The sequence below is a fragment of the Oncorhynchus masou genome, chromosome 19, assembly GCF_036934945.1.
Source record: "Oncorhynchus masou masou isolate Uvic2021 chromosome 19, UVic_Omas_1.1, whole genome shotgun sequence".
NCBI classification, from domain to species: Eukaryota; Metazoa; Chordata; class Actinopteri; order Salmoniformes; family Salmonidae; genus Oncorhynchus; species Oncorhynchus masou.
This window is the reverse complement of record NC_088230.1, coordinates 4,038,529-4,060,273: the sequence shown is the minus strand read 5'-3', so window position 1 is coordinate 4,060,273 and position 21,745 is coordinate 4,038,529. Positions and strand designations below refer to the sequence as shown.

The window sequence follows — 21,745 nt, the reverse complement described above, 5'->3', positions numbered from 1 at the left end:
TCGACCGATTATGGAACCAGCACAGTGTGTGTGTACTGTAAAGGGGTTGCTGTGAATTTGACAGCAACTTACAGGCAGATCATTGGCAAGTAAGTTACTGTATTTAACAGTACACCTACTGTCATATAAATACAGTAGCAAAGCAAGTACTGTGTAATGACACAGTACAATACTGTAGAATTGACTCTTATACTGTAAAAGAGTAAATGCTACCATAATCGTAATGAATGAATGAATGGATGGATGAAATTCAATGAGGGGATTGGGGTTTGTATTTCACAGTATTTTGCTGTAAAAACATGGAAATGGTGCAAGCAGGTTGGCTACAAGGTCATTGTGTGTTAACATTACAGCATATAGTATCAACGAGTATTTGGTGTTTTACACTGAGTATACAAAACATTAAGAATACCTGCTCTTTCCATGACAGACTGACCAGGTGAATCTAAGTGAAAGCTATGATCCCTTATTTATGTCACCTGTCAAATCCACTTCAATCAGTGTAGATGAAGGGGAGGAGACAGATTAAAGAATGATGTTTAAGCCTTGAGACATGGATTGTGTATGTGTACCATTCAGAGGGTGAGACAAAATATTTAAGTGCCTTTGAAATGGGGCATGGTATTAGGTGCCAGGCGCACCGGTTTGAGTATGTCAAGAACTGCAAAGCTGCTGGGTTTTTCACACTCAGTGTATATCACTTCTACTTCTAGAGGCCTTAACAAAGGCTTCCAAACAGGCAGTGACTACAAGGCATAACAGACCAAAAGGACATGGTAAAATGCTTAACAATTAAAGCAGAGGAGGCTAGTGGAAGGAGCCATAGGAGGACAGGCTCATTGTGATGGCTGGAATGGAATAAATGGAACAGTGTCATACATGGTTTCCATATGTTTGATACCGTTCCATTGATTCCATTCCAGCTATTATAATGAGCCCGTCCTCCTATGGCTCCGTCCACTAGCCTCCTCTGCTTTAATGGTTTAAGACTTGCTGTCACTCCAATCTGTCCCCTACACACATTCAGTTGATGGGGCACTAGTACCACATACCAGTTAAATTGGTAAAGCGTCTTCGCTAATGGATGCAACAAATAGCGCCTCTTACAAGGCATGTCTCCAAATATGTTCATGAGCCAGAAACAACAATACCACGCACCCACTAGTGGTCAAAAGGTTTTTGGCACTCCAAAGATACGGTACAGTACTGTATTCTGTGGGATGGAATTACAGTAGCAGTCGCAGTACAGCAGATCTTTCCCACAATGACCCATACTTACCATGTGCTGCAGTAAAACATTTCGCAGTACAATTACCGTATAATTACAGTTTTCTGTGACTGTCTGTCTCTGTGTGTGTCTGTCCGTGCATGCGTGTGTGTCTGTCCGTGCATGCGTGTGTGTCTGTCCGTGCATGCGTGTGTGTCTGTGTGTGTATGTGAGACAGACAGATGTGTTAGGCTCTGTAAGGGACTTGTAAATAAGTTAGTATTGTGCTAAGTAACCTTCGGAACATCTCATAGGAGCAGGAGCCTCTAGCCTGTTTCTGTAGCGTGAGGCAGCTTGATGTACAAGTACACCCCCCTGGACAGGACGCTAGTCCCATCGCAGGGCCTTTACCACCAATCTTTCTTAGTGTTAAGCAGAGATTGAGTCCGGGGATCGAACTCCTAACGTTCCTATATTAGTGCGGACACTAACCACAAGGCTACTGAGTTGGTATCCATCTATGAATCACAATTTATAGTGACCTTGGTTTACTTGGACTAGAAAATGCATTCTGCTTCGTAGCAGAAACTTCAGTCATGTAATCAAAGCCAACAGGATCAAAGAATGGCAGTAGCCCTATTGCTGAGAGTCTATTCAGTACGTAATATTTATTTCCAAGACATCAGGCAGGTACCTGAGATGGACGGGTGTCATATCACTATCTTGGATGTGTTTTCCCCTCCTCCTGTTCTAAGAGTCAGAAACTGGTTGAGAGAATGCAAAGAGTGTGCAAAGCTGTCATCAAGGCAAAGGGTGGCCACTTTGAAGAACCTCAAATGTAAAATATTTGTTTACAACACTTTTTTGGTTACTACATGATTCCATATGTGTCATTTCATAGTTTTGATGTCTTCACCATTATTCTACAAAATAGTAAAAGTAAAGAAAACCCCCTGGAATGAGTAGGTGTGTCCAAATCTTTGACTGGTGCTGTAGAATGACCAGGTGAATCCAGGTGAAAGCTATGATCCCTGATTATTAAATTCACTTCAAATCAGTGTAGATGAGGAGACATGTCAAATAATAATTTTCAAGCCTTGACACAACTGAGACATGGATTGTGTAATTGTGCCAGTCAGAGGGTGAACGGGCAAGACAAAAGATTCAAGTGCCTTTCAACGGGATGTGTTGGGAAGTGCCAGGCGCACCGGTTTGAGTGTGTCAAGAACTGAAACGCTGCTGGGTTTTTCACACTCAACAGTTTCCCGTGTGTTTCAAGAATGGTCCACCATCCAAAGGACATCCAGCCATCTTGACACAACTGTGGGAAGCATTCGAGTCAACATGGGCCAGCATCCCTGTGGAACGCCTACGATACCTTATGGAGTCCATTCCCCGACGAATTGAGGCTGTTCTGAGGGCAAAAGGGTGGAGGGGTGTGTTGCAACCAAATATTAGGGAGGTGTACCAAATGTGTATAAACTTGTAGTAACCATGGCCAAATACCAACCGGGCATGCAGGGCATGTGCCCAGGGGCCCCATTGAGTCATTCAGATATCATATTAACATTAACATATTAGTCATCGCAGGAAATTACTAAGAAAATGTATCTCCACTTCATGGGAAAAAATGGCAATGTTTTTCTTTCCGCCCCATGGTAAAATGTGTAGAATTGCAGGAAATGAACTTTAAAACTATACTGAACAAAAACTATAAACACAACTTCCAACAATTTCAAAGATTTTACTGAGTTACAGTTCATATAAGGAAATCAGTCAATTAAATGTATTAGGCCCTAATCTACGGATTTCACATGACTGGGCTGGGGAGCCAGGTCCAGCCAATCAGAATTTGTTTTTCTCCACAAAAGGGCTTTATATAAGTTAATAATCCAAGGCACCCCCCCAGACAATCCTTGAGTTTCCCGTGTGTTTCAAGAAGCCGGATGTGGAGGTCCTGGGCTGGCATGGTTACATGTGGTCTGAGGTTGTGAGGCCCGTTGGACCTACTACTAAATTCTCTAAAACAACTTTGGAGGCAGTTTATGGTAGAGAAATGAACATTAAATTATTTGGCAACATCTCTGGTGGACATTCCTGCAGTCAGCATGCCAATTGCACGCTCAATCAAAACGTGAGACATCTGTAGCATTTTGTTGGGTGACAAACCTGCACATTTTAAAGTGGCCTTTTTTTGTCCTCAGCACAAGGTGCACCTGTGTAATGAGCATGTTGTTTAAGCAGCTTCTTGATATGCCAGACCTGTCAGGTGGATGGATTATATTGGCAAAGGAGAAAAATTCACAAATAGGGATGTAAACTAATTTGTGCACATGGAAAATATCAGGGATTTTTTTATTTCAGCTCATGAAACATGGGACCAACACTTTACATGTTGCGTTTAGATTATTTTTCAGTGTAAATTTCTCTCTCTAAGGTCAAGAACGAAAAACCAAATGTTGCTTAGGGCCCCCAAAAGACTGGAGACAGCCCTGGACTCACACACACACACACACACACACAAGCCCTGTCACCATCTAATGCCGGACTGTCTACACTGGCCCTCCCAGATTTACCCATAATACAAGCTGCCCTGTAAACCGCAGTCTGTCCATATCTGTGTGTAGGGGGGGGGGGGGACAGCACACTCCAGACCCTTGCTGCTACCTCTGGCATCCTCCGCCAACCATAACACTCATTTGAGACTGTTGAGAGGGCACCTTGAAACAGTCAAGAGAGGACTGGAGACAAAGTGTGTGTGTGTGTGAGAGAGAGAGAGAGACGGTATGCCAGTTTAATTGGATGTGGGCGTCAAGTAGGACATGCAAAATCACTGTAGGTCACACACCAATTACTTATTCTCAATCCGCACACACACACACACACACACACACACACACACACACACACACACACACACACACACACACACACACACACACACACACACACACACACACACACACACACACGATGAGAACACACACATGTACAAAATATTCCCCAAAACCTGCTAGGACCAGATTTCCAGCAAAAGTTGACATTTATAAAAACTGAACTTGAGAATGTCCTTTGTGCGAACACACATTTTCTAGTGGTTGAAGTATTGTATTGCAAGCAGAAAAGTAAGAATTTTGTGCAAATGGCAAACAAGATGCAGTCCTGCCACTATTACCATATAACTAAAGGTCATGGATGAAGATAAAAAAATGGATGAAAATAAAATAAGCGTCAAATAGAGTCCTTTTCAGTGGTAATACAAACTCTTAACCCTTTAACTGGCAGCTCAACTGGGCAGTTGACAACCAATTATAAATTAAACAAGAATTTTGTTTGGCATATTTTATCATCTCAACCAATGCCATTGAGTAAAATGATCATGTGGTTTTCATTGTCGGAGTCCTGCCGGTAGGGATATCCTTGTCTCATCACGCACCAGCGACTCCTGTGGAGGGCCGGGCGTTGTGCACGCTGACCAGGTTGCTAGGCGTACGGTGTTTCCTCCGACACATTGGTGCGGCTGGCTTCCGGGTTGGATGCGCGCTGTGTTAAGAAGCAGTGCGGCTTGGTTGGGTTGTGTTTAAGAGGACGCATGGCTCTCGACCTTCGTCTCTCCCGAGGGATTTGTAGTGATGAGTCACGACAGTAACGACTAACAATTGGATACCACAAAATTGGGGAGAAAAATGGGGTAAAAATAAATAAATACTGCCATAGAAATACAAAAGCTGTCATCAAGCCAAAGGGTGGCTACTTTGAAGAATTTCAAATGTAAAATATATTTTGATTAGTTTAACACTTTTTTGGTTACTACATGATTCCATATGTGTTATTTCATAGTTTTGATGTCCTCACTCTTATTCTACAATTTAGAAAATAGTAAAAAAAGCATCATAAAAAAATAAAAAAAACTATTTTCAAACTTTTGACTGGTGCTGTATGTAAATGAATGTGTTAACTGCTTATATGCTCATAATACCTGTAAAATGACATGTACTGAATAATATTGTGAAACATATTGAAGATAACAGGCAGACAGTAAATACTGATATGAATATGAAAAGATGATTCTATTTGCACACACAACAAAAATACCAGAATATTTCTCTAATAGTGAGCTTTGACTAAATATTATTCCTTTAACTTGGGTCAAACGTTTCAGGTTGCCTTCCACGAGCTTCTCACAATAAGTTGGGTGAATTTTGTCCCATTCCTCCTGACAGAGTTGGTCTAACCGAGTCAGGTTTGTAGGCCTCCTTGCTCACACACGCTTTTTCAGTTCGGCCCACAATTGTGTTCTATGGGATTGAGGTCAGTGCTTTGTGATGGCCACTCCAATACCTTGACTTTGTTGCCATTTTGCCACAACTTTGGAAGTATGCTTGGGGTCATTGTTCATATGGAAGACCCATTTGAGACCAAGCTTTAACTTCCTGACTGATGTCCTGAGATGTTGCTTCAATATATCCACATAGTTTTCCATCCTCATGATGCCATCTATTTTCTGAAGTGCACCAGTCCCTCCTGCAGCAAAGCACCCCCACAACATGATTGCTGCCCCCCCGTGCTTCACGGTTGGGATGGTGTTCTTCGGCTTGCAAGCATCCCCCTTTTCCTCCAAACATAACGATGGTCATTATGGCCAAACAGTTATATTTTTGTTTCATCCGACCAGAAGACATGCTGCTGTGCGATAGGAATGCGACATCATAGACTATTTAATCGCAGAGCCTTTAAGAAGGCAGGAGATATAAACACAATCATCATTTGATAAACTAAATATTGAACAACAATTTGTCTTTAGCATAGAAGTGTGAGCTGTAGCTGAATGTCTATCTTTCTTCCTGTCAGTCTGGTCTTTCTCTTCTTTCCTTTTCTACTTTCTTTACAGCCCTGAGATGTTTCTAATGATCTGTAGAATGCTAAGAGGAGAGGAGAGAGGGAGGTGGAAAGAGGGTTGAGAGGAGAGAGGGAGGTGGAAAGAGGAGTGAGAGGAGAGAGGGAGGTGGAAAGAGGGTGGAGAGGAGAGAGGGAGGTGGAAAGAGGAGTGAGAGGAGAGAGGGAGGTGGAAAGAGGGTGGAGAGGAGAGAGGGAGGTGGAAAGAGGGTTGAGAGGAGAGAGGGAGGTGGGTACAGGGGGGAGAGAGGGAGGTGGGAAGAGGGTGGAGAGGAGAGAGGGAGGTGGAAAGAGGGTTGAGAGGAGAGAGGGAGGTGGAAAGAGGGTGGAAAGGAGAGGGGGAGGTGGGTAGAGGGGGGAGAGAGGGAGGTGGGAAGAGGGTTGAGAGGAGAGAGGGAGGTGGAAAGAGGGTTGAGAGGAGAGAGGGAGGTGGGAAGAGGGTGGAAAGGAGAGGGGGAGGTGGGTAGAGGGGGGAGAGAGGGAGGTGGGAAGAGGGTTGAGAGGAGAGAGGGAGGTGGAAAGAGGGTGGAGAGGAGAGAGGGAGGTGGGAAGAGGGTGGAAAGGAGAGGGGGAGGTGGGTAGAGGGGGGAGAGAGGGAGGTGGGAAGAGGGTGGAGAGAGGGAGGTGGGAAGAGGGTGGAGAGAGGGAGGTGGGAAGAGGGTGGAGAGAGGGAGGTGGGAAGAGGGGGGAGAGAGGGAGTGGAGGAGAGAGACAGAGAAATGATCAGTCTGCTGGTAAAACCTGGAAATCACCCAAAACCGGCTGCTAGTCGTTTATTCGCCTGGTAAAACACAAGCACACACATACACACACCCATTACCTCCCTGTCTCATCTCGACTCACCCTCTCCCCTCCACTAATACTCTCCCCAGGCCGAGGCCGAACCCACCCATCTCAGCCATGCCTATATCTCTGGATGTCGCCTGGAACCCCACGACGGACGGTGCAGGCCTCCCCAGACATCCACGTTTTATCATCCCCTCATACACAAAGGCCTCAGGCCTTCACCCCCCCCTCAGGCCCTCCTTGTGAAAGAGGAAGCTGGTGTGTCAGGGATAACATAGATGATCTGGCTTTAATATAGCCATCAGGTATACTACAACAGCTCAATACTATGTAAGAGAGAGATGAAGGGAGAGGGGTGCGAGAGGTAAAAAGATCAACGAAAAGGTGGAGAGAGAGAGCGATGAAGGAAGAGATGAGGAGAGAAAGAAAGATGATTCTTACACTTTTTGGGACGTTCTCCCTCCCTCCCGGCGCCGGAGACTAAATCAGAGACGCATATAGCCACCCCACAGAGCTGGCAAAGCACAGCCTAAGGTCAAACACTTACTCACTCACACACACACACACACACACACACCCTACGGTCACAAACACATCCATACATCCGGGGTAGAGGGGAAATACAGACAGAGAGAGGAGAGGTTGATAATTAGTGAAGGATGAAGGGGCTTTCAGCTGAATTGGCCTTCATACCCATTTATACAGCAGCAGAGAGAGAGAGGGATAAGAGAAAGAAGGAGAGGAGAGAGGAGGGGTAAGAAGGAGAGGAGAGAGGAGGGGTAAGAAGGAGAGGAGAGAGGAGGGGTAGAGGAGAGGAGAGAGGAGGGGTAAGAAGGAGAGGAGAAGAGGAGGGGAGGGGTAAGAAGGAGAGGAGAGGAGGAGGGGAAGAAGGAGAGGAGAGGAGGAGGGGGGTAAGAAGGAGAGGAGAGAGGAGGGGTAAGAAGGAGAGGAGAGAGGAGGGGTAAGAAGGAGAGGAGAGAGGAGGGGGAAGAAGGAGAGGAGGGAGGAGGGGTAAGAAGGAGAGGAGAGAGGAGGGGTAAGAAGGAGAGGAGAGAGGAGGGGGAAGAAGGAGAGGAGAGAGGAGGGGGAAGAAGGAAGAAGAGGGCAGAAAGAGTACACGGTCAGGGCAAAAGGTAGATGGAGCAAGAATGTGTTTTGGGAGTGGAAGAAAGTAAACAGCGAGGAAGGGGCTGAGTGGGAAAGAGGAGTGTAAAAAGTAGGGGAGAGAGTGGAAAGAAATGGGGGGTGGGGGGGGATTAGCAGGAAGGCGGTAAGGCAGAGCCCTGACTGCACAGTAGGGGACAGGGTTGTGAAGTTGTTAATCCTGGGGAGTTGAGGATTAGCTCTGTAGGGGGGGACCTCCACAGCAGGGGTCTGGAACTAACTTTACCTCATCACGGAGCTCTGCCGTTGGGCTACAGAGGGCCGCACCCCCCCCCCCCTCCCAGCACCAAGCCGAAACACAGGCAAACAGCTCATCAACATGCCACATTGAGAAAAGGAGACAGGGGAAAGAGGCTGGAGGGGTTTGGTTTGCAGTTTTTCTCAGTGCTACATGGGTGCTGTCAGCAAAGGCCCATGCCCATGCCAGCATATGAACGGTGTAAGTATGTCTGAGTGTTTAAATGGAAGAGTGTGTGTGTGTTTATTTATTGTACCTTTATTTTACTAGGCAAGTCAGTTAAGAACAAATTCTTATTTTCAATGATGGCCGAGGAACAGTGGGTTAACTGCCTGTTCAGGGGCAGAACAACAGATTTGTATCTTGACAGCTCGGGGATTTGAACTTGCAACCTTCCGGTTACTAGTCCAACGCTCTAACCACTAGGCTACCCTGTCGTGCGTGCGTGCGTGCGTGCGTGCGTGCGTGCGTGCGTGCGTCATGCATACCTGTATGTGTTTGCAGGGCAACGGTGTGTTTAGAGGTGAATGGGAGCTTGTGTGTGTGTAGAATGGGATGAATAAGTGGGGGCGTATCTCTCACAATGGCTTGACAGCTTCCTCTCGCAGGCAGACAATGGAGCCGATTACTGTCACAACCACTCTATATAGCCAGGCTGAGTAGAGCTTCTATACAACTACACTGAGTGGAGACTGGGCCTTCTATAGAGGAGAGACAGAGGAGACCGGGACAGGCGTGAACAGTCTAACACTCTTTTCCTCAATGGACCATAGGGATCAAACACACACATTCAAGGACGGACGTACACAAGAATGTAAGCACGCCCACCACACACACGTGCACGCACAATGTCCTTTCTCTCGGTCTGACTGGCGGCTGAATGCCCTGAATACCTTTTCCAACCGGTGTGTGTGTGTGTGTGTGTGTGTCTAGCTGAATGTGTGAGTATCTCACTGAGTTTGAACACACACTGTAGAGACGCGATAAAGATATGGACTATAATGTGTCCTCTCTGGAATATAGTGTGGGAAGAGGAGCCTAGTGGTTAGAGCATTGGGCCAGTAACCGGAAGGTTGCTGGATCGAATCCCCACGCTGACAAGGTAAAAATCTGCCGTTTAACCCGCTGTTCCCCGGGGCCAAAGACGTGGATGTCGATTAAGGCAGCCTCCCGCACCTCTGTTTCAGAAGAGTTGGCTTAAATGCAGAAGACACATTTCAGTTGAATACATTCAGTTGAACAACTGACGAGGTACCTATTAAGTACATGTTGCTATCTAATAATCTTCATTCAATATAAACTGGTAATGGAACGTGTCCGTCTGCTGTACATTGTGCTCCATTAATAAAACAAAACCCATCTGGGATTGACAAGTCATTAAATCATGATTATTGAAACGCAGCAATAAGGTTGCCTAGCAGTTCAACGTGCTGGTGCACTACATAGTGCTGTTGTAACTCACAATCAGGTATCTAAGGTTGTACTGCGTGCTGAATACTTTGTCATCCATCTTATAGGGATCTGCCTTGACTGGGTGAAAAATAAGGCCGGACCCTAAACACTCCCAGAGAATGTATTTTGGTTTTCTCAAGATTATCATCTGTTGCAGACATCTTGTCAACTGCTTCTTAGGTCTTCGGCTCCTAATGACTAGCGTCACTCCTAGTCTATTGAGAGGGTTGTGTAGAATACATATGATGTGAGTGACACAGATACAGTAGACTGCTGCTGTGGTTTCCTGCTGAGCTGGTATAAAAAAAGGGCAGCAGCCCTGAGACAGACTGATTGAGGACATCATGAACGTAGGAGAATTTCACGGTTAGGAGCCGTGAAACCAAGAGCAAGATGGACGCCCGGGCTACAAATTAGGAGGCAGGGCGGGTGGAGGCGCCGAGGTTGGGTGCTAAGGTCTTGACTGACAAATGAGATGGGTAGAGACACACACACGCATGCATGGACACACATACACACTCACACTCACACTGGGAGACAGGCCTGTAAACAAACCTCAATCAGGCATGCCAATCAGTGTCTGAGTGGAGCAAATCAACTCTGGCTGCAGAGCATCAGGGCAGAGGCCCAGTTAGTCTGCTGCTAGGGCTGCTAGGGCTGGTAGAGCATACAGCATACTAAACCAGCCACTCACACACACACCACTATATAAAATCACACAACACTACATCAAACAGATAGACAGATACAGTAAGTAGACAAGACAGACCACTGACGACAACTCAACCAAACTGAGCAAAACGCCATCCTACACAATAATACTGGGAAGAACCAAAATATGGTCAATGAATGGAGAGCTGACCACTGTTGGGGTCAATTCCACAAAGTAAACCAAATTCCAATTCCACATTCTCTTAAATTGAAAAGTGTTGAACATAATTGGAATTGGGATTTCAGTTTACTTCCTGAATGGGCTGGAATTGAATGGAATTGACCCCAACCCTGGAGCTGTTTGCAAAAGGCACTGGACTGTACTTTGCAAGGGCAGCGTGTGGCAGTTTCTATCCATTTTAATGACGGATGGCCACCAACAGACAGACCTACTCTACCACCATATGTTCATATGCTAGATAGCAAATGAGAGACCGACTCTGAGACGGCAGTGAGAAGTCTTTAGAGAGCAACAGTTCAAGTCCTGTCATGTTTTGATGAGAAATCCATATGCTTAGCTGGCCCAGCCATACTGGAAGAAAATGACTATAAATGGCTTAACGACACCGGGTGTGTAAATTGCTGAGTTTGTGTGTGTATGTGACGCCGGGAGTATAAATATCCTTCAGACAAGGAGCTCTCGGCTACCTGGGGAGCAATTACAACCGGTAAGCCACGCAGCATGGACACACACACACACACACACACACACACACACACACACTTCAACCACTCAGATAAGACAAGACACAGCACTTAAGTAACTTTTCGTATGTTCCTCAACCCTGCGACATTATGCACAGATTGAGTGTCCTGCTGTTTAGGAAAGTCCATCAGTAGTTCACTCCACTCTGTTCACTGTTCAACCCCTTACTCTTCGTTGACTCTCCACCTCTGTCTTCTCCATTCATCCCCGGTAACAAAGCAACAGATCTTTTTGACTGTTTCAGGCTGACTGACAATTGTTGATAATTGAGACCGGCTGAGTGTTTCTGAGCATCATCATTAAAACACACCGCAGCTATGTTCGGCTGCAAATGCCTAGATGCCCTGCTATGTTCGGCTGCAAATGCCTAGATGCCCTGCTATGTTCGGCTGCAAATACCTAGATGCCCTGCTATGTTCGGCTGCAAATGCCTAGATGCCCTGCTATGTTCGGCTGCAAATGCCTAGATGCCCTGCTATGTTCGGCTGCAAATGCCTAGATGCCCTGCTATGTTCGGCTGCAAATGCCTAGATGCCCTGCTATGTTCGGCTGCAAATACCTAGATGCACTGCTATGTTCGGCTGCAAATGCCTAATGCACTGCTATGTTCGGCTGCAAATGCCTAGATGCACTGCTATGTTCGGCTGCAAATGCCTAGATGCCCTGCTATGTTCGGCTGCAAATACCTAGATGCACTGCTATGTTCGGCTGCAAATGCCTAGATGCCCTGCTATGTTCGGCTGCAAATGACTAGATGCCCTGCTATGTTCGGCTGCAAATACCTAGATGCACTGCTATGTTCGGCTGCAAATGCCTAGATGCCCTGCTATGTTCGGCTGTAAATGACTAGATGCCCTGCTATGTTCGGCTGCAAATGCCTAGATGCACTGCTATGTTCGGCTGCAAATGCCTAGATGCCCTGCTATGTTCGGCTGCAAATGCCTAGATGCCCTGCTATGTTCGGCTGCAAATGCCTAGATGCACTGCTATGTTCGGCTGCAAATACCTAGATGCACTGCTATGTTCAGCTGCAAATGCCTAATGCACTGCTATGTTCGGCTGCAAATGCCTAGATGCACTGCTATGTTCGGCTGCAAATGCCTAATGCACTGCTATGTTCGGCTGCAAATGCCTAGATGCACTGCTATGTTCGGCTGCAAATGCCTAGATGCACTGCTATGTTCGGCTGCAAATGCCTAGATGCCCTGCTATGTTCGGCTGCAAATGCCTAGATGCACTGCTATGTTCGGCTGCAAATGCCTAGATGCACTGCTATGTTCGGCTGCAAATACCTAGATGCCCTGCTATGTTCGGCTGTAAATGCCTAGATGCCCTGCTATGTTCGGCTGCAAATGCCTAGATGCACTGCTATGTTCGGCTGCAAATACCTAGATGCCCTGCTATGTTCGGCTGCAAATGCCTAGATGCCCTGCTATGTTCGGCTGCAAATGCCTAGATGCACTGCTATGTTCGGCTGCAAATGCCTAGATGCCCTGCTATGTTCGGCTGCAAATGCCTAGATGCACTGCTATGTTCGGCTGCAAATACCTAGATGCCCTGCTAGGTCTGCAACAATCTCTCCCACCAACCGGCTCTCGCTCCGTCGAAACCTCTGGTTTCAGAGTGCCTCAGAACGGCCGAAACAACCGGCGGTTGTAATTGACTGGTCTCTCAGTCCATCAGCATTTACAGCAACCCTTAGATCCTCCCCCTAAGTGTGCTGCACCCAATTATGTTTTTTTGTGTTTGTGTGCAACAAAGAAAAGTAGGTTAGCTTGTCCATCATGGATATTCCATGAGTCTATCTACTCTATCTTTCTCTAAATAATCTGCCATTTCTCGCCAATTCACAGCTGCCTTTTGTAGTATCTTCTAAGAAGAGTTTGACACTTTCGCAAACTGCCAGTGGCAAGCTATCTCCCACAGAGACAATAACAATCTCCTCCAGTGCCTTACAGTAGTTGTAGCATTCTGCATCATTGCCATTGGGGGAAAAAGACTGCGCTGGTACGTTTTAATGGGATAGTGTCCTGCACAACCACAACATACATTATCAAACTGCCATTGACTGCATGTCTTTACTTTTTCTATCTGAAAACATTAATGTACAGTGTTACAGGATGGCTAGCAGAGTTACGCTAGCTAGCTACCTTCGACCTCGGGTTCTGGGGAATTATTACTACGTGGTGCAACATAAACACTTTTCAGACACTATTTGGAGCAACGTCTCATAGTGGTGTGATTCGCTCAGAATTGGAATTGATTATCATGTCACTCAGTAAATCCACACCCCCTAAGTCCCAAACAGTCCCACACTGTTACCAGGCTCTACGTGCCAGCAACTCTAGCCTGGGGACAATGTTAGGTCTGCAATTACGAGCTGCGACTCGAGGCAGAGGAATCAAACGTGTTTCCATTACAGAGCTCAGTATTCCAGCCAGACACAGTCTTAATGACACAGCATGGCAGCGTTATGGGGACATATCAAATTAGATGAATCCATTTGAGAGACTGCTGTTACACGGAAAGAGAACAGCTTCAGTGTGTGTGTGTCTGTGTGGTATCTCTTGTGTGTGTGTGTGTATTCTGCCACATTGAGAGAGAGAGAGGGGCTTGGGAGAGCCACTCCATTCTGTAATGAGCAGCGGTGGCCTGTTGTAATACGTTCTGTTATGTTCTTTTGATTGCTCAGTTTAATCTTCCCAGCCCGGCTGAGAGCAGCAAAAGATGAAGACATTTTACCCCAGTTGTGTGTGTGAGTGCGAGACTGTGTTGAGCGCAGCAGAAGATGAAGACATTTTACCCCAGTTGTGTGTGTGAGTGCGAGACTGTGTTGAGGGCAGCAGAAGATGAAGACATTTTACCACTGCCATTCATATTGCCTCAGAGGTTTCCAGTCTCATTGTTAGACTGCCGTGAAAGGAAGAGTTTATTTCCGATCATAAATGTATTTTTACCACTAATAATAGAGTTTGACGTTAACCGTCCTTCAAGTTGAACGTTTTTCTACAGCTCGAGACAGTTGCACACACAGGAACATACATACAATACCCATCCTTCTGCCCAAGGACATCAATACATAAGGAGCTCTATTGAAAAAGTTAAAGTCGATGTGACCTCGTAACATATAAGACACTAAAATAACTTCAGCATAAGTATAGCCTACATAAAATGTCCTACTTAAATAGAATAGTACTTTAGTCTATGTCACAATGGATATTCGTCTTCTCGCTCTGCTTCCAGCCCAGAGCACTTTACAAACGTGTTTCGTTAGCATAGCATAGCTTCCTTTGCTGCTACACGAGCAGCATTACAAGCTTAAGCCACTTAATCAGTCGTTTCCACTCCATAGGCACATATAGTAGCATATACTGTACACGTGTTCAAGTGTGTCAGTGTCTCTTACCTCTCTACATGGTTCAGGTTCCCTGACACGCCCAGTCCTCCAATGGTGTAGAGTTTCCCGTCGTACACCAGACTGTTGTGTCTGCAGCGAGGCACCGTCATACGAGACACCAGGTTCCAGTTGTCCAATAGAGACATGTAGCACCACACATCAGTTACCGTCATACCAGACTCTGTCCCACCTTAAAACACACACAGAAGACACAAGTCAGCTACAGTCACATCAGACTCTAGCAAACAATTCAAAATACATGACACAAAATGTAAAAAATACTGAGTAGAAGATAGTTTTTACTGGTTTCCAATGCGTAATTATAGAATGGTTGTAAGCTGGGGGCAAATGTAACAAGGTACCACCAAGTGGGGGATGGTATCTTGGTGGTACCTTGTTATATTTGCCCCCAGCTTACAACGATTCAGGAATTACTTATTGACCCCTTATTTTTACAAGCATAACCTACATTATGTGGACACTTGCTCATCGAGCATCTCGTTCCAAAATCATGGGCATTAATATGGAGTTGGTCCCTCCTTTGCTGCTTCAACAGCCTCCACTCCTCTGGGAAGGCTTTCCACTAGATGTTGGAACATTGCTGCAGGGGCTTGCTTCCATTCAGCCACAAGAGCATTAGGGATGTTAGTCACTGATATTAGGCGATGAGGCCTGGCTAGCAGTCGGCGTTCCAATTCATCCCATAGGTGGTCGATGGGGTTGAGGTCAGGGCTCTGTGCAGGCCAGTCAAGTTCTCCCACAACGATCTTGACAAACAATTTCTGTATGGACCTCACTTTGTGGACGGGGGCATTGTCATGATGAAACAGGAAAGGGCCATCCCCGAACTGTTGCCACAAAGTTGGAAGCACAGAATCGTCTAGAATTTCATTGGATGCTGTAGCCTTTACTGGAACTAAAGGGCCTAGCCTGAACCATGACAAGCAGCCCTAGACCATTATTCCTCATCTACCAAACTTTACAGTAGGGACTATGATTTCCACTTTAGCGTTCTCCTGGCATCCACCAAACCCAGATTTGACCGTCGGATTGTCAGATGGTGAAGTGTGATTCACTCCAGAGAACACGTTTCCACTGCTCCAGAGTCCAATGGCGGTGAGCTTTACGACACTACAGCCGACGCTTGGCATTGCAGTTGACCGGGGCAGCTCTAGCCGGGCAGACATTTTGACGAACTGACTTGTTGGAAAGGTGGCATGCGATGCCGGTACCACGTTGAACGTCACTGAGCTCTTCAGTACGACCATTCTAATGCCAATGTTTGCCTATGTAGTGTAGCTTGGTTTGAAAGCAGCAAACAGAGTGGACATTTCATTCATTCTCTGCAGGGACACGCACAGTCCTCAGCCATGGTTAGTACTACTGTGCACTGCTGATTTCCCCACTGACTGCCTGCCTCCCCACAGACACACACATCGGCCAGGTCCACCGGCCCAACACACATTTACATTTATATGAAATGAGGTAGAGGGGAACATGCAGCAGGACGAATCGTAGTAGTGCTGTTTCTGGGTCCAATGTCAAGGTCTAACTCTGTGTAGGAGTGTGGAAGAGAGAACAGATGGACCTCTGGAGGAACACAGATCTAAAATAATAGGAAGAATATCAACGTTAACATTATGTGAGAGTGTGTGCGTTTGTGTGTCCATGCGTGTGCGTGTGTGTGTTTGCTGCAATCCCCATTATTAGCCTACCTGACAGGTAGATGTTGTCCCCTGCTGAGATGACGCTGAATAACTCTCGGTCGTAGAAGGGCAGGCTGGCCAGTGGGAACCACTTACTGTTCTGAGGGTTAAAACACGTCACCGCGGTCAGAGAGCGCTGGTTCATACCGATGGCCTGGCGACCACCGATTAACACTATCACCTCCGCCACACCTAGAGGTAGAGGGGGGGGAGAGAGGAGTGAGGTGTGGGAGAGGGAAGGGGGGTGGATGGATGGGAGGAGGGACGAGGCAAAGGTCAACTGTGTTTGAGGTACCATACGGTGAGTAGATTTATTTTGTGAGCGAGTTTCTGTTAAGATAGAGGACCCAGAGTCTAAGTTGGAAGTTCATGTGCAAAAATATGCGCTACTTAAAAAGGGATAGGATAGTTAGGTTCAAGCAATGTTTGTGACAAACAATTAGTCCATTTGTGTTGGGAAAAATGGAGAGAAATGTCCCACATGAGAGCTCAGAGGCACATTGTTTCTCAAATGGGTTATGGTTGCCTGAAAAGCTCAGGCTTCTCACGTAAACCGGGTGGACACGTCACGTCTTTCAAAATCCTAACATCGCTGAGCCGCTCACATTAAACGACCATCTTTCCTGTTGTTTTTGTTGTTGTCTGTGTTGCCAATGTAGTGGTGCGCACTCTACACGATGTGTCGCAGACACACTACAAGATTCTTCACTTTGTCGGGAAAGGGGGAAAACAACATCATACAAAATAAAACACGTCAACATTTTATTTAAAAATGTTTTAAACAAAAAAACAGACTTCTTTAAACACAGTCCACTCCAAAATACATCCCTTCACAGCCTCAGGGGCCTGTGATGGGCCTACATTTACATTTACATTTAAGTCATTTAGCAGACGCTCTTATCCAGAGCGACTTACAAATTTCATAGACAGGATTTCTTGCGCTGCCTTGGCTGAGAAATCACAAAGACCACAAAAAATGTCAGCGCCATTCACAATGATTCCAATTTTCTTAGACTTCTTCGTGTGTTCTGTACAGTTTACGACCATTGCAATAAATAATACAAAGTCTGCCTTTTTAACATGTAGCATTTCACTATCCCTCCGTTGATGAGAACCCTTCACTGGTCGTGGTGGCTCTACTACCATTGTTTCTTCCCCACCACTCGTTCCTTCCAATTCTCTCACCGCCTCCAGACAGGAGACAAGGTGGACACCCCTTCCTCTCATTCTCCTTCACCCGAACAGGTCACTCCAGGAATTCAGGCACATGTTCCCCTCCACAGTTGCAGCGTTTCCCTTCATCTGGCCTACAATCTTATTCCCATCTGCACCCACTTGACACAAATCTTTGACATTTTATGACACTGAAGGGTCTTGTGCACAAAAGCTCTTACGCTCTTATCTCATGAATCCTAACTTTATATGAGACGGGAGAGACTCTACATCAAAGAACTGTAGCATGGATGAAGTGAACTTGTTTTCTCCGTCCACCGTACAGGTCAGTCGAGGTGCACCAACCACTCAATCAATGTCTTCAGTTATATGTCCCACCCCAGAAATAACCCACTTGATAGGTGCCCTGCTACAAAAATCCCTGCAGGAAAAAGCCCACTCTGATATCCGCAGACACATACAAAAACCATGTGACTCTCACCGACTCCACACTTTCTTCCAACACATTCCAGATTCTCCTGGAGACGATAAACGGATTTCCCAAGTAGCATTGATCCATAACCCTGACTCCGACCGAAAACCAGTCTAGTGGTTTCCTATTTGATAACATAGCTTTACTTCTCATTTCCGTCTTTCTTCGCCAATGTAACCCACTCATTCTCACTTTCTGTACTACTCGACTCACTAGCAGTTTCAAACAAAACCTCAGTTTCCGCCATCCTCCGTTCCCATACCATGCTACCCCTCGTGATGTGATACGATGTAATGTAGTAGCTACGAGCGGTGGCTCATAGCAGCCCCATGAACGTTTAGTCAGATGTTCACGCTTGCCACACTGAGTTCAAATATCTAGCCAACATTTTGAATTGTGAACTTCAGAGCTGTACTGACTTGACACTTTGGCATTGGTTGAAGGCAAGTACAAACACATTCTAGTAGTAGTCATCGCTCCTGCTCAAGTGTCTACACATTCTGGGTGACGCAAAACAATGTCATCTCACTGGCTTCTTCTCTGGCGAGCTCTCATTGGCAATTGCTGACCACCGTTCTCAAAAGTTGTCGTTGCACATCTCCCACTACAAGAGCATTGCCGATTTTGTGTCGATAAAATCGAACCTGTTTGAAAGTATCGGGACGTCTGGGACAGCTTGGTAGCCCTTAGATTGCGTCTTTGACCCGCTCACATTAAACGAGTGTCGGTGATGGCCGCGCAGCCCGAGTCAGCAACGACATGGGGAGTTTGTCTCCGATCTCAATAACTTGTCTGGGACAGCTACATCCTGGCCAGAATTGTGTAGTGTACACCTGGCATAAGAGAGGATTTTGGAAGGATGGACACGCGAGGCTTGCCTCTCTTTCTCCCTCTATTCATTTCCACAGATAACACCCCTATCTCCATCCTTCTCCCCCCCACACTCTCTCTCTCTATCCATTACCACAAATAACACCTCTCTCTCTCTCTACACTTATTTATCCAGCTTGTTTTCTCTCCCTCCTCTCTGGTCTCCTCTATTCTCCGTTCCCATAGATAGCACTTCTCTCTCGATGCTAGCGAAACTCACAGCATGCCCTCAATCCTTTACTAAATCAATATGCTAAATCAATGTGTGGGTATTCAACAACAGCAGCACTACAAACGCAGCATTTGAATTCTGGGTCTCATCTCAAGGAGTGGGAATTCAGTGCGGCACATCCATTAACCTGTGTGTGTGTGTGTCTTTGTGTATTTTGATCAGTGAGATATCTGTGAGTATAACTATTCTCTTCATGTTCAGTGCTCAACCATGTGTTCAGCACACTCCCAGCATCTCATCTCCACACACACACACACACACACACACACACACACACACACACACACACACACACACACACACACACACACACACACACACACACACACACACACACACACACACACACACACACACACACACACACACACACTACTGTCGGCAGACAATGTCGTTTGTGTGTGTGTGGGTGTGCGTGTCTTGTCATACGGCTGTACAAACACACCACGTGTTTCTCCAGGCCTCTTAGCCCTCGACAGCAGGTAGACAAGGAGAGAGGAGATGAGAGAGAGCGGGAGAGCCAGAGAGAAGGAGAGAGAGCGGGAGAGCCAGAGAGAAGGAGAGAGAGCGGGAGAGCCAGAGAGAAGGAGAGAGAGCGGGAGAGCCAGAGAGAAGGAGAGAGAGCGGGAGAGCCAGAGAGCAGGAGAGAGAGCGGGAGAGCCAGAGAGAAGGAGAGAGAGCGGGAGAGCCAGAGAGAAGGAGAGAGAGAGCGGGAGAGCAAGAGAGAAGGAGAGAGAGCGGGCGAGGAGAGAAGGAGAGAGAGCGGGAGAGCCAGAGAGAAGGAGAGAGAGCGGGAGAGCCAGAGAGCAGGAGAGAGAGCGGGAGAGCCAGAGAGAAGGAGAGAGAGCGGGAGAGCCAGAGAGAAGGAGAGAGAGCGGGAGAGCCAGAGAGAAGGAGAGAGAGCGGGAGAGCCAGAGAGAAGGAGAGAGAGCGGGAGAGCCAGAGAGAAGGAGAGAGAGCGGAAGAGCCAGAGAGAAGGAGAGAGAGCGGGAGAGCCAGAGAGAGGAGAGAGAGCGGGAGAGCCAGATAGAAGGAGCGGGAGAGCCAGAGAGAAGGAGAGAGAGCGGGAGAGCCAGAGAGAAGGAGAGAGAGCGGAGAGCCAGAGAGAAGGAGAGAGAGCGGGAGAGCCAGAGAGAAGGAGAGGAGAGAGCCAGAGAGAAGGAGAGAGAGCGGGAGAGCCAGAGAGAAGGAGAGAGAGCGGGAGAGCCAGAGAGAGAGAGAGCGGGAGAGCCAGAGAGAAGGAGAGAGAGCGGGAGAGCCAGAGAGAAGGAGAGAGAGCGGGAGAGCCAGAGAGAAGGAGAGAGAGCGGGAGAGCCAGAGAGCAGGAGAGAGAGCGGGAGAGCCAGAGAGAAGGAGAGAGAGCGGGAGAGCCAGAGAGAAGGAGAGAGAGCGGGAGAGCCAGAGAGAAGGAGAGAGAGCGGGAGAGCCAGAGAGAAGGAGAGAGATACATTCCTCAGAAATTCCATAGCTAGGATTCTAACCGCTGGCTCATTTTCCTGGATCAATACTCCAAACCTTCTCCTCTCCTCCCTTGTTCCCCTGACAACCACCGCTCCTTTTTTTCTTTCTTTTCTTCTAAAGCTGCTCTTTCTCTTTCCTTCTTTTCTCGTTACCCATCTTTCTCCAGGGCTGTGAGAGCACCAAGTGCTTTTGGTTTAGATTGTTTTTTTAAAGAAAGGTGGAAAGAGGAGGAAAAGGATAAAGCGACACAGGAGGCTTTAGTGGGACGAGGAGAAGTAAATGCTGGCTCAGACACAGGCCTATCATGTATCATATATCAATGACATGCCGCTTACACTGGGATAGGACGGCTGGGGAAAAAATGCACTGCTTCTTCTTTCAAGGGTTACGAGAGCATTTGAACTGCAAACGGGCCACGCATGTCCGAGGGCTTTACCAAATAATATGAATGTGTGTTGCAATTGTAACTACACAAAAAAAAAAAAAAGATATGGTCAAAAGAACCCTGACTGATTATTAAAGCGGGGAAACAGTGACAACATCTTGAAGGAGGATGAGATGGGAGGAGTGTAAAAATAGATTTAATGCTGAGTGTAGTTCTGAGGTGTTCAGAGTGGCAACAGCACACCCACAAGGTACTATTTGCAGGCATACTGTACATCCAGCTGATATAGTGCTTTTACAGTATTGCTGAATGGGTGATTCTCAGTCCTGAGGTAAATGCCAACCATGTACGTCTACAGTACATGGACTATATGAAACATACTGTACGTATTGAGTGAACATGTGTTTAGATCATACATTCAGCTGATGGTGCAGTTCTCTGCTCGGAGGTAAATGCCAACCATCTTGACACATAATGGGACACGCATCATGTATTGGTTGAACGTATGTGTTTATGTTGTAATATGTTAGAATTTACCACATTATAACAACCTAAAGGTTCATGCATACACCGGGGACAGGGGGATAATTGCCAAGACAAGCAACTCTCGTTTTAGTTTTTGCCAGTGAACATGACATCTGGCCGGGTAGCCTCTTGACCCCTGCTCCCCGAGGTCAAACTGAGAGACGCTTCTCAGCTCGTATGGGAGGTGAAAAAAAAAATCTCTTGCCCTCTCTCTCTCCATCTATCCACGTGTGGCTAAAACGTCTTACCGAGAGTTGTGAGACAGTGCACTCTCCTTGACAACAGATCCGCACAGGGGCGTTTCAGCTGCTGAAACGACATTTGGGGGAGCAGGGCGGATGGAGTGAGGGATAGATAGAGGGAT

The 21,745-nt window shown here is 46.7% G+C and overlaps 1 protein-coding gene across 1 annotated transcript in view; it reads right to left on the bottom strand.

The window, feature by feature from the left end:
- LOC135505724 (kelch-like protein 29) overlaps positions 1-21,745 on the bottom strand; it is a 535,325-nt gene that overhangs the window by 23,773 nt on the left and 489,807 nt on the right. The window contains exons 11-12 of the mRNA XM_064924798.1: positions 16,273-16,455; positions 14,567-14,747 (exon numbers count right to left, since the gene is read on the bottom strand). Coding sequence (XP_064780870.1) covers positions 14,567-14,747; positions 16,273-16,455 — 364 coding nt within the window. The remainder of the gene's footprint in view (positions 1-14,566; positions 14,748-16,272; positions 16,456-21,745) is intronic.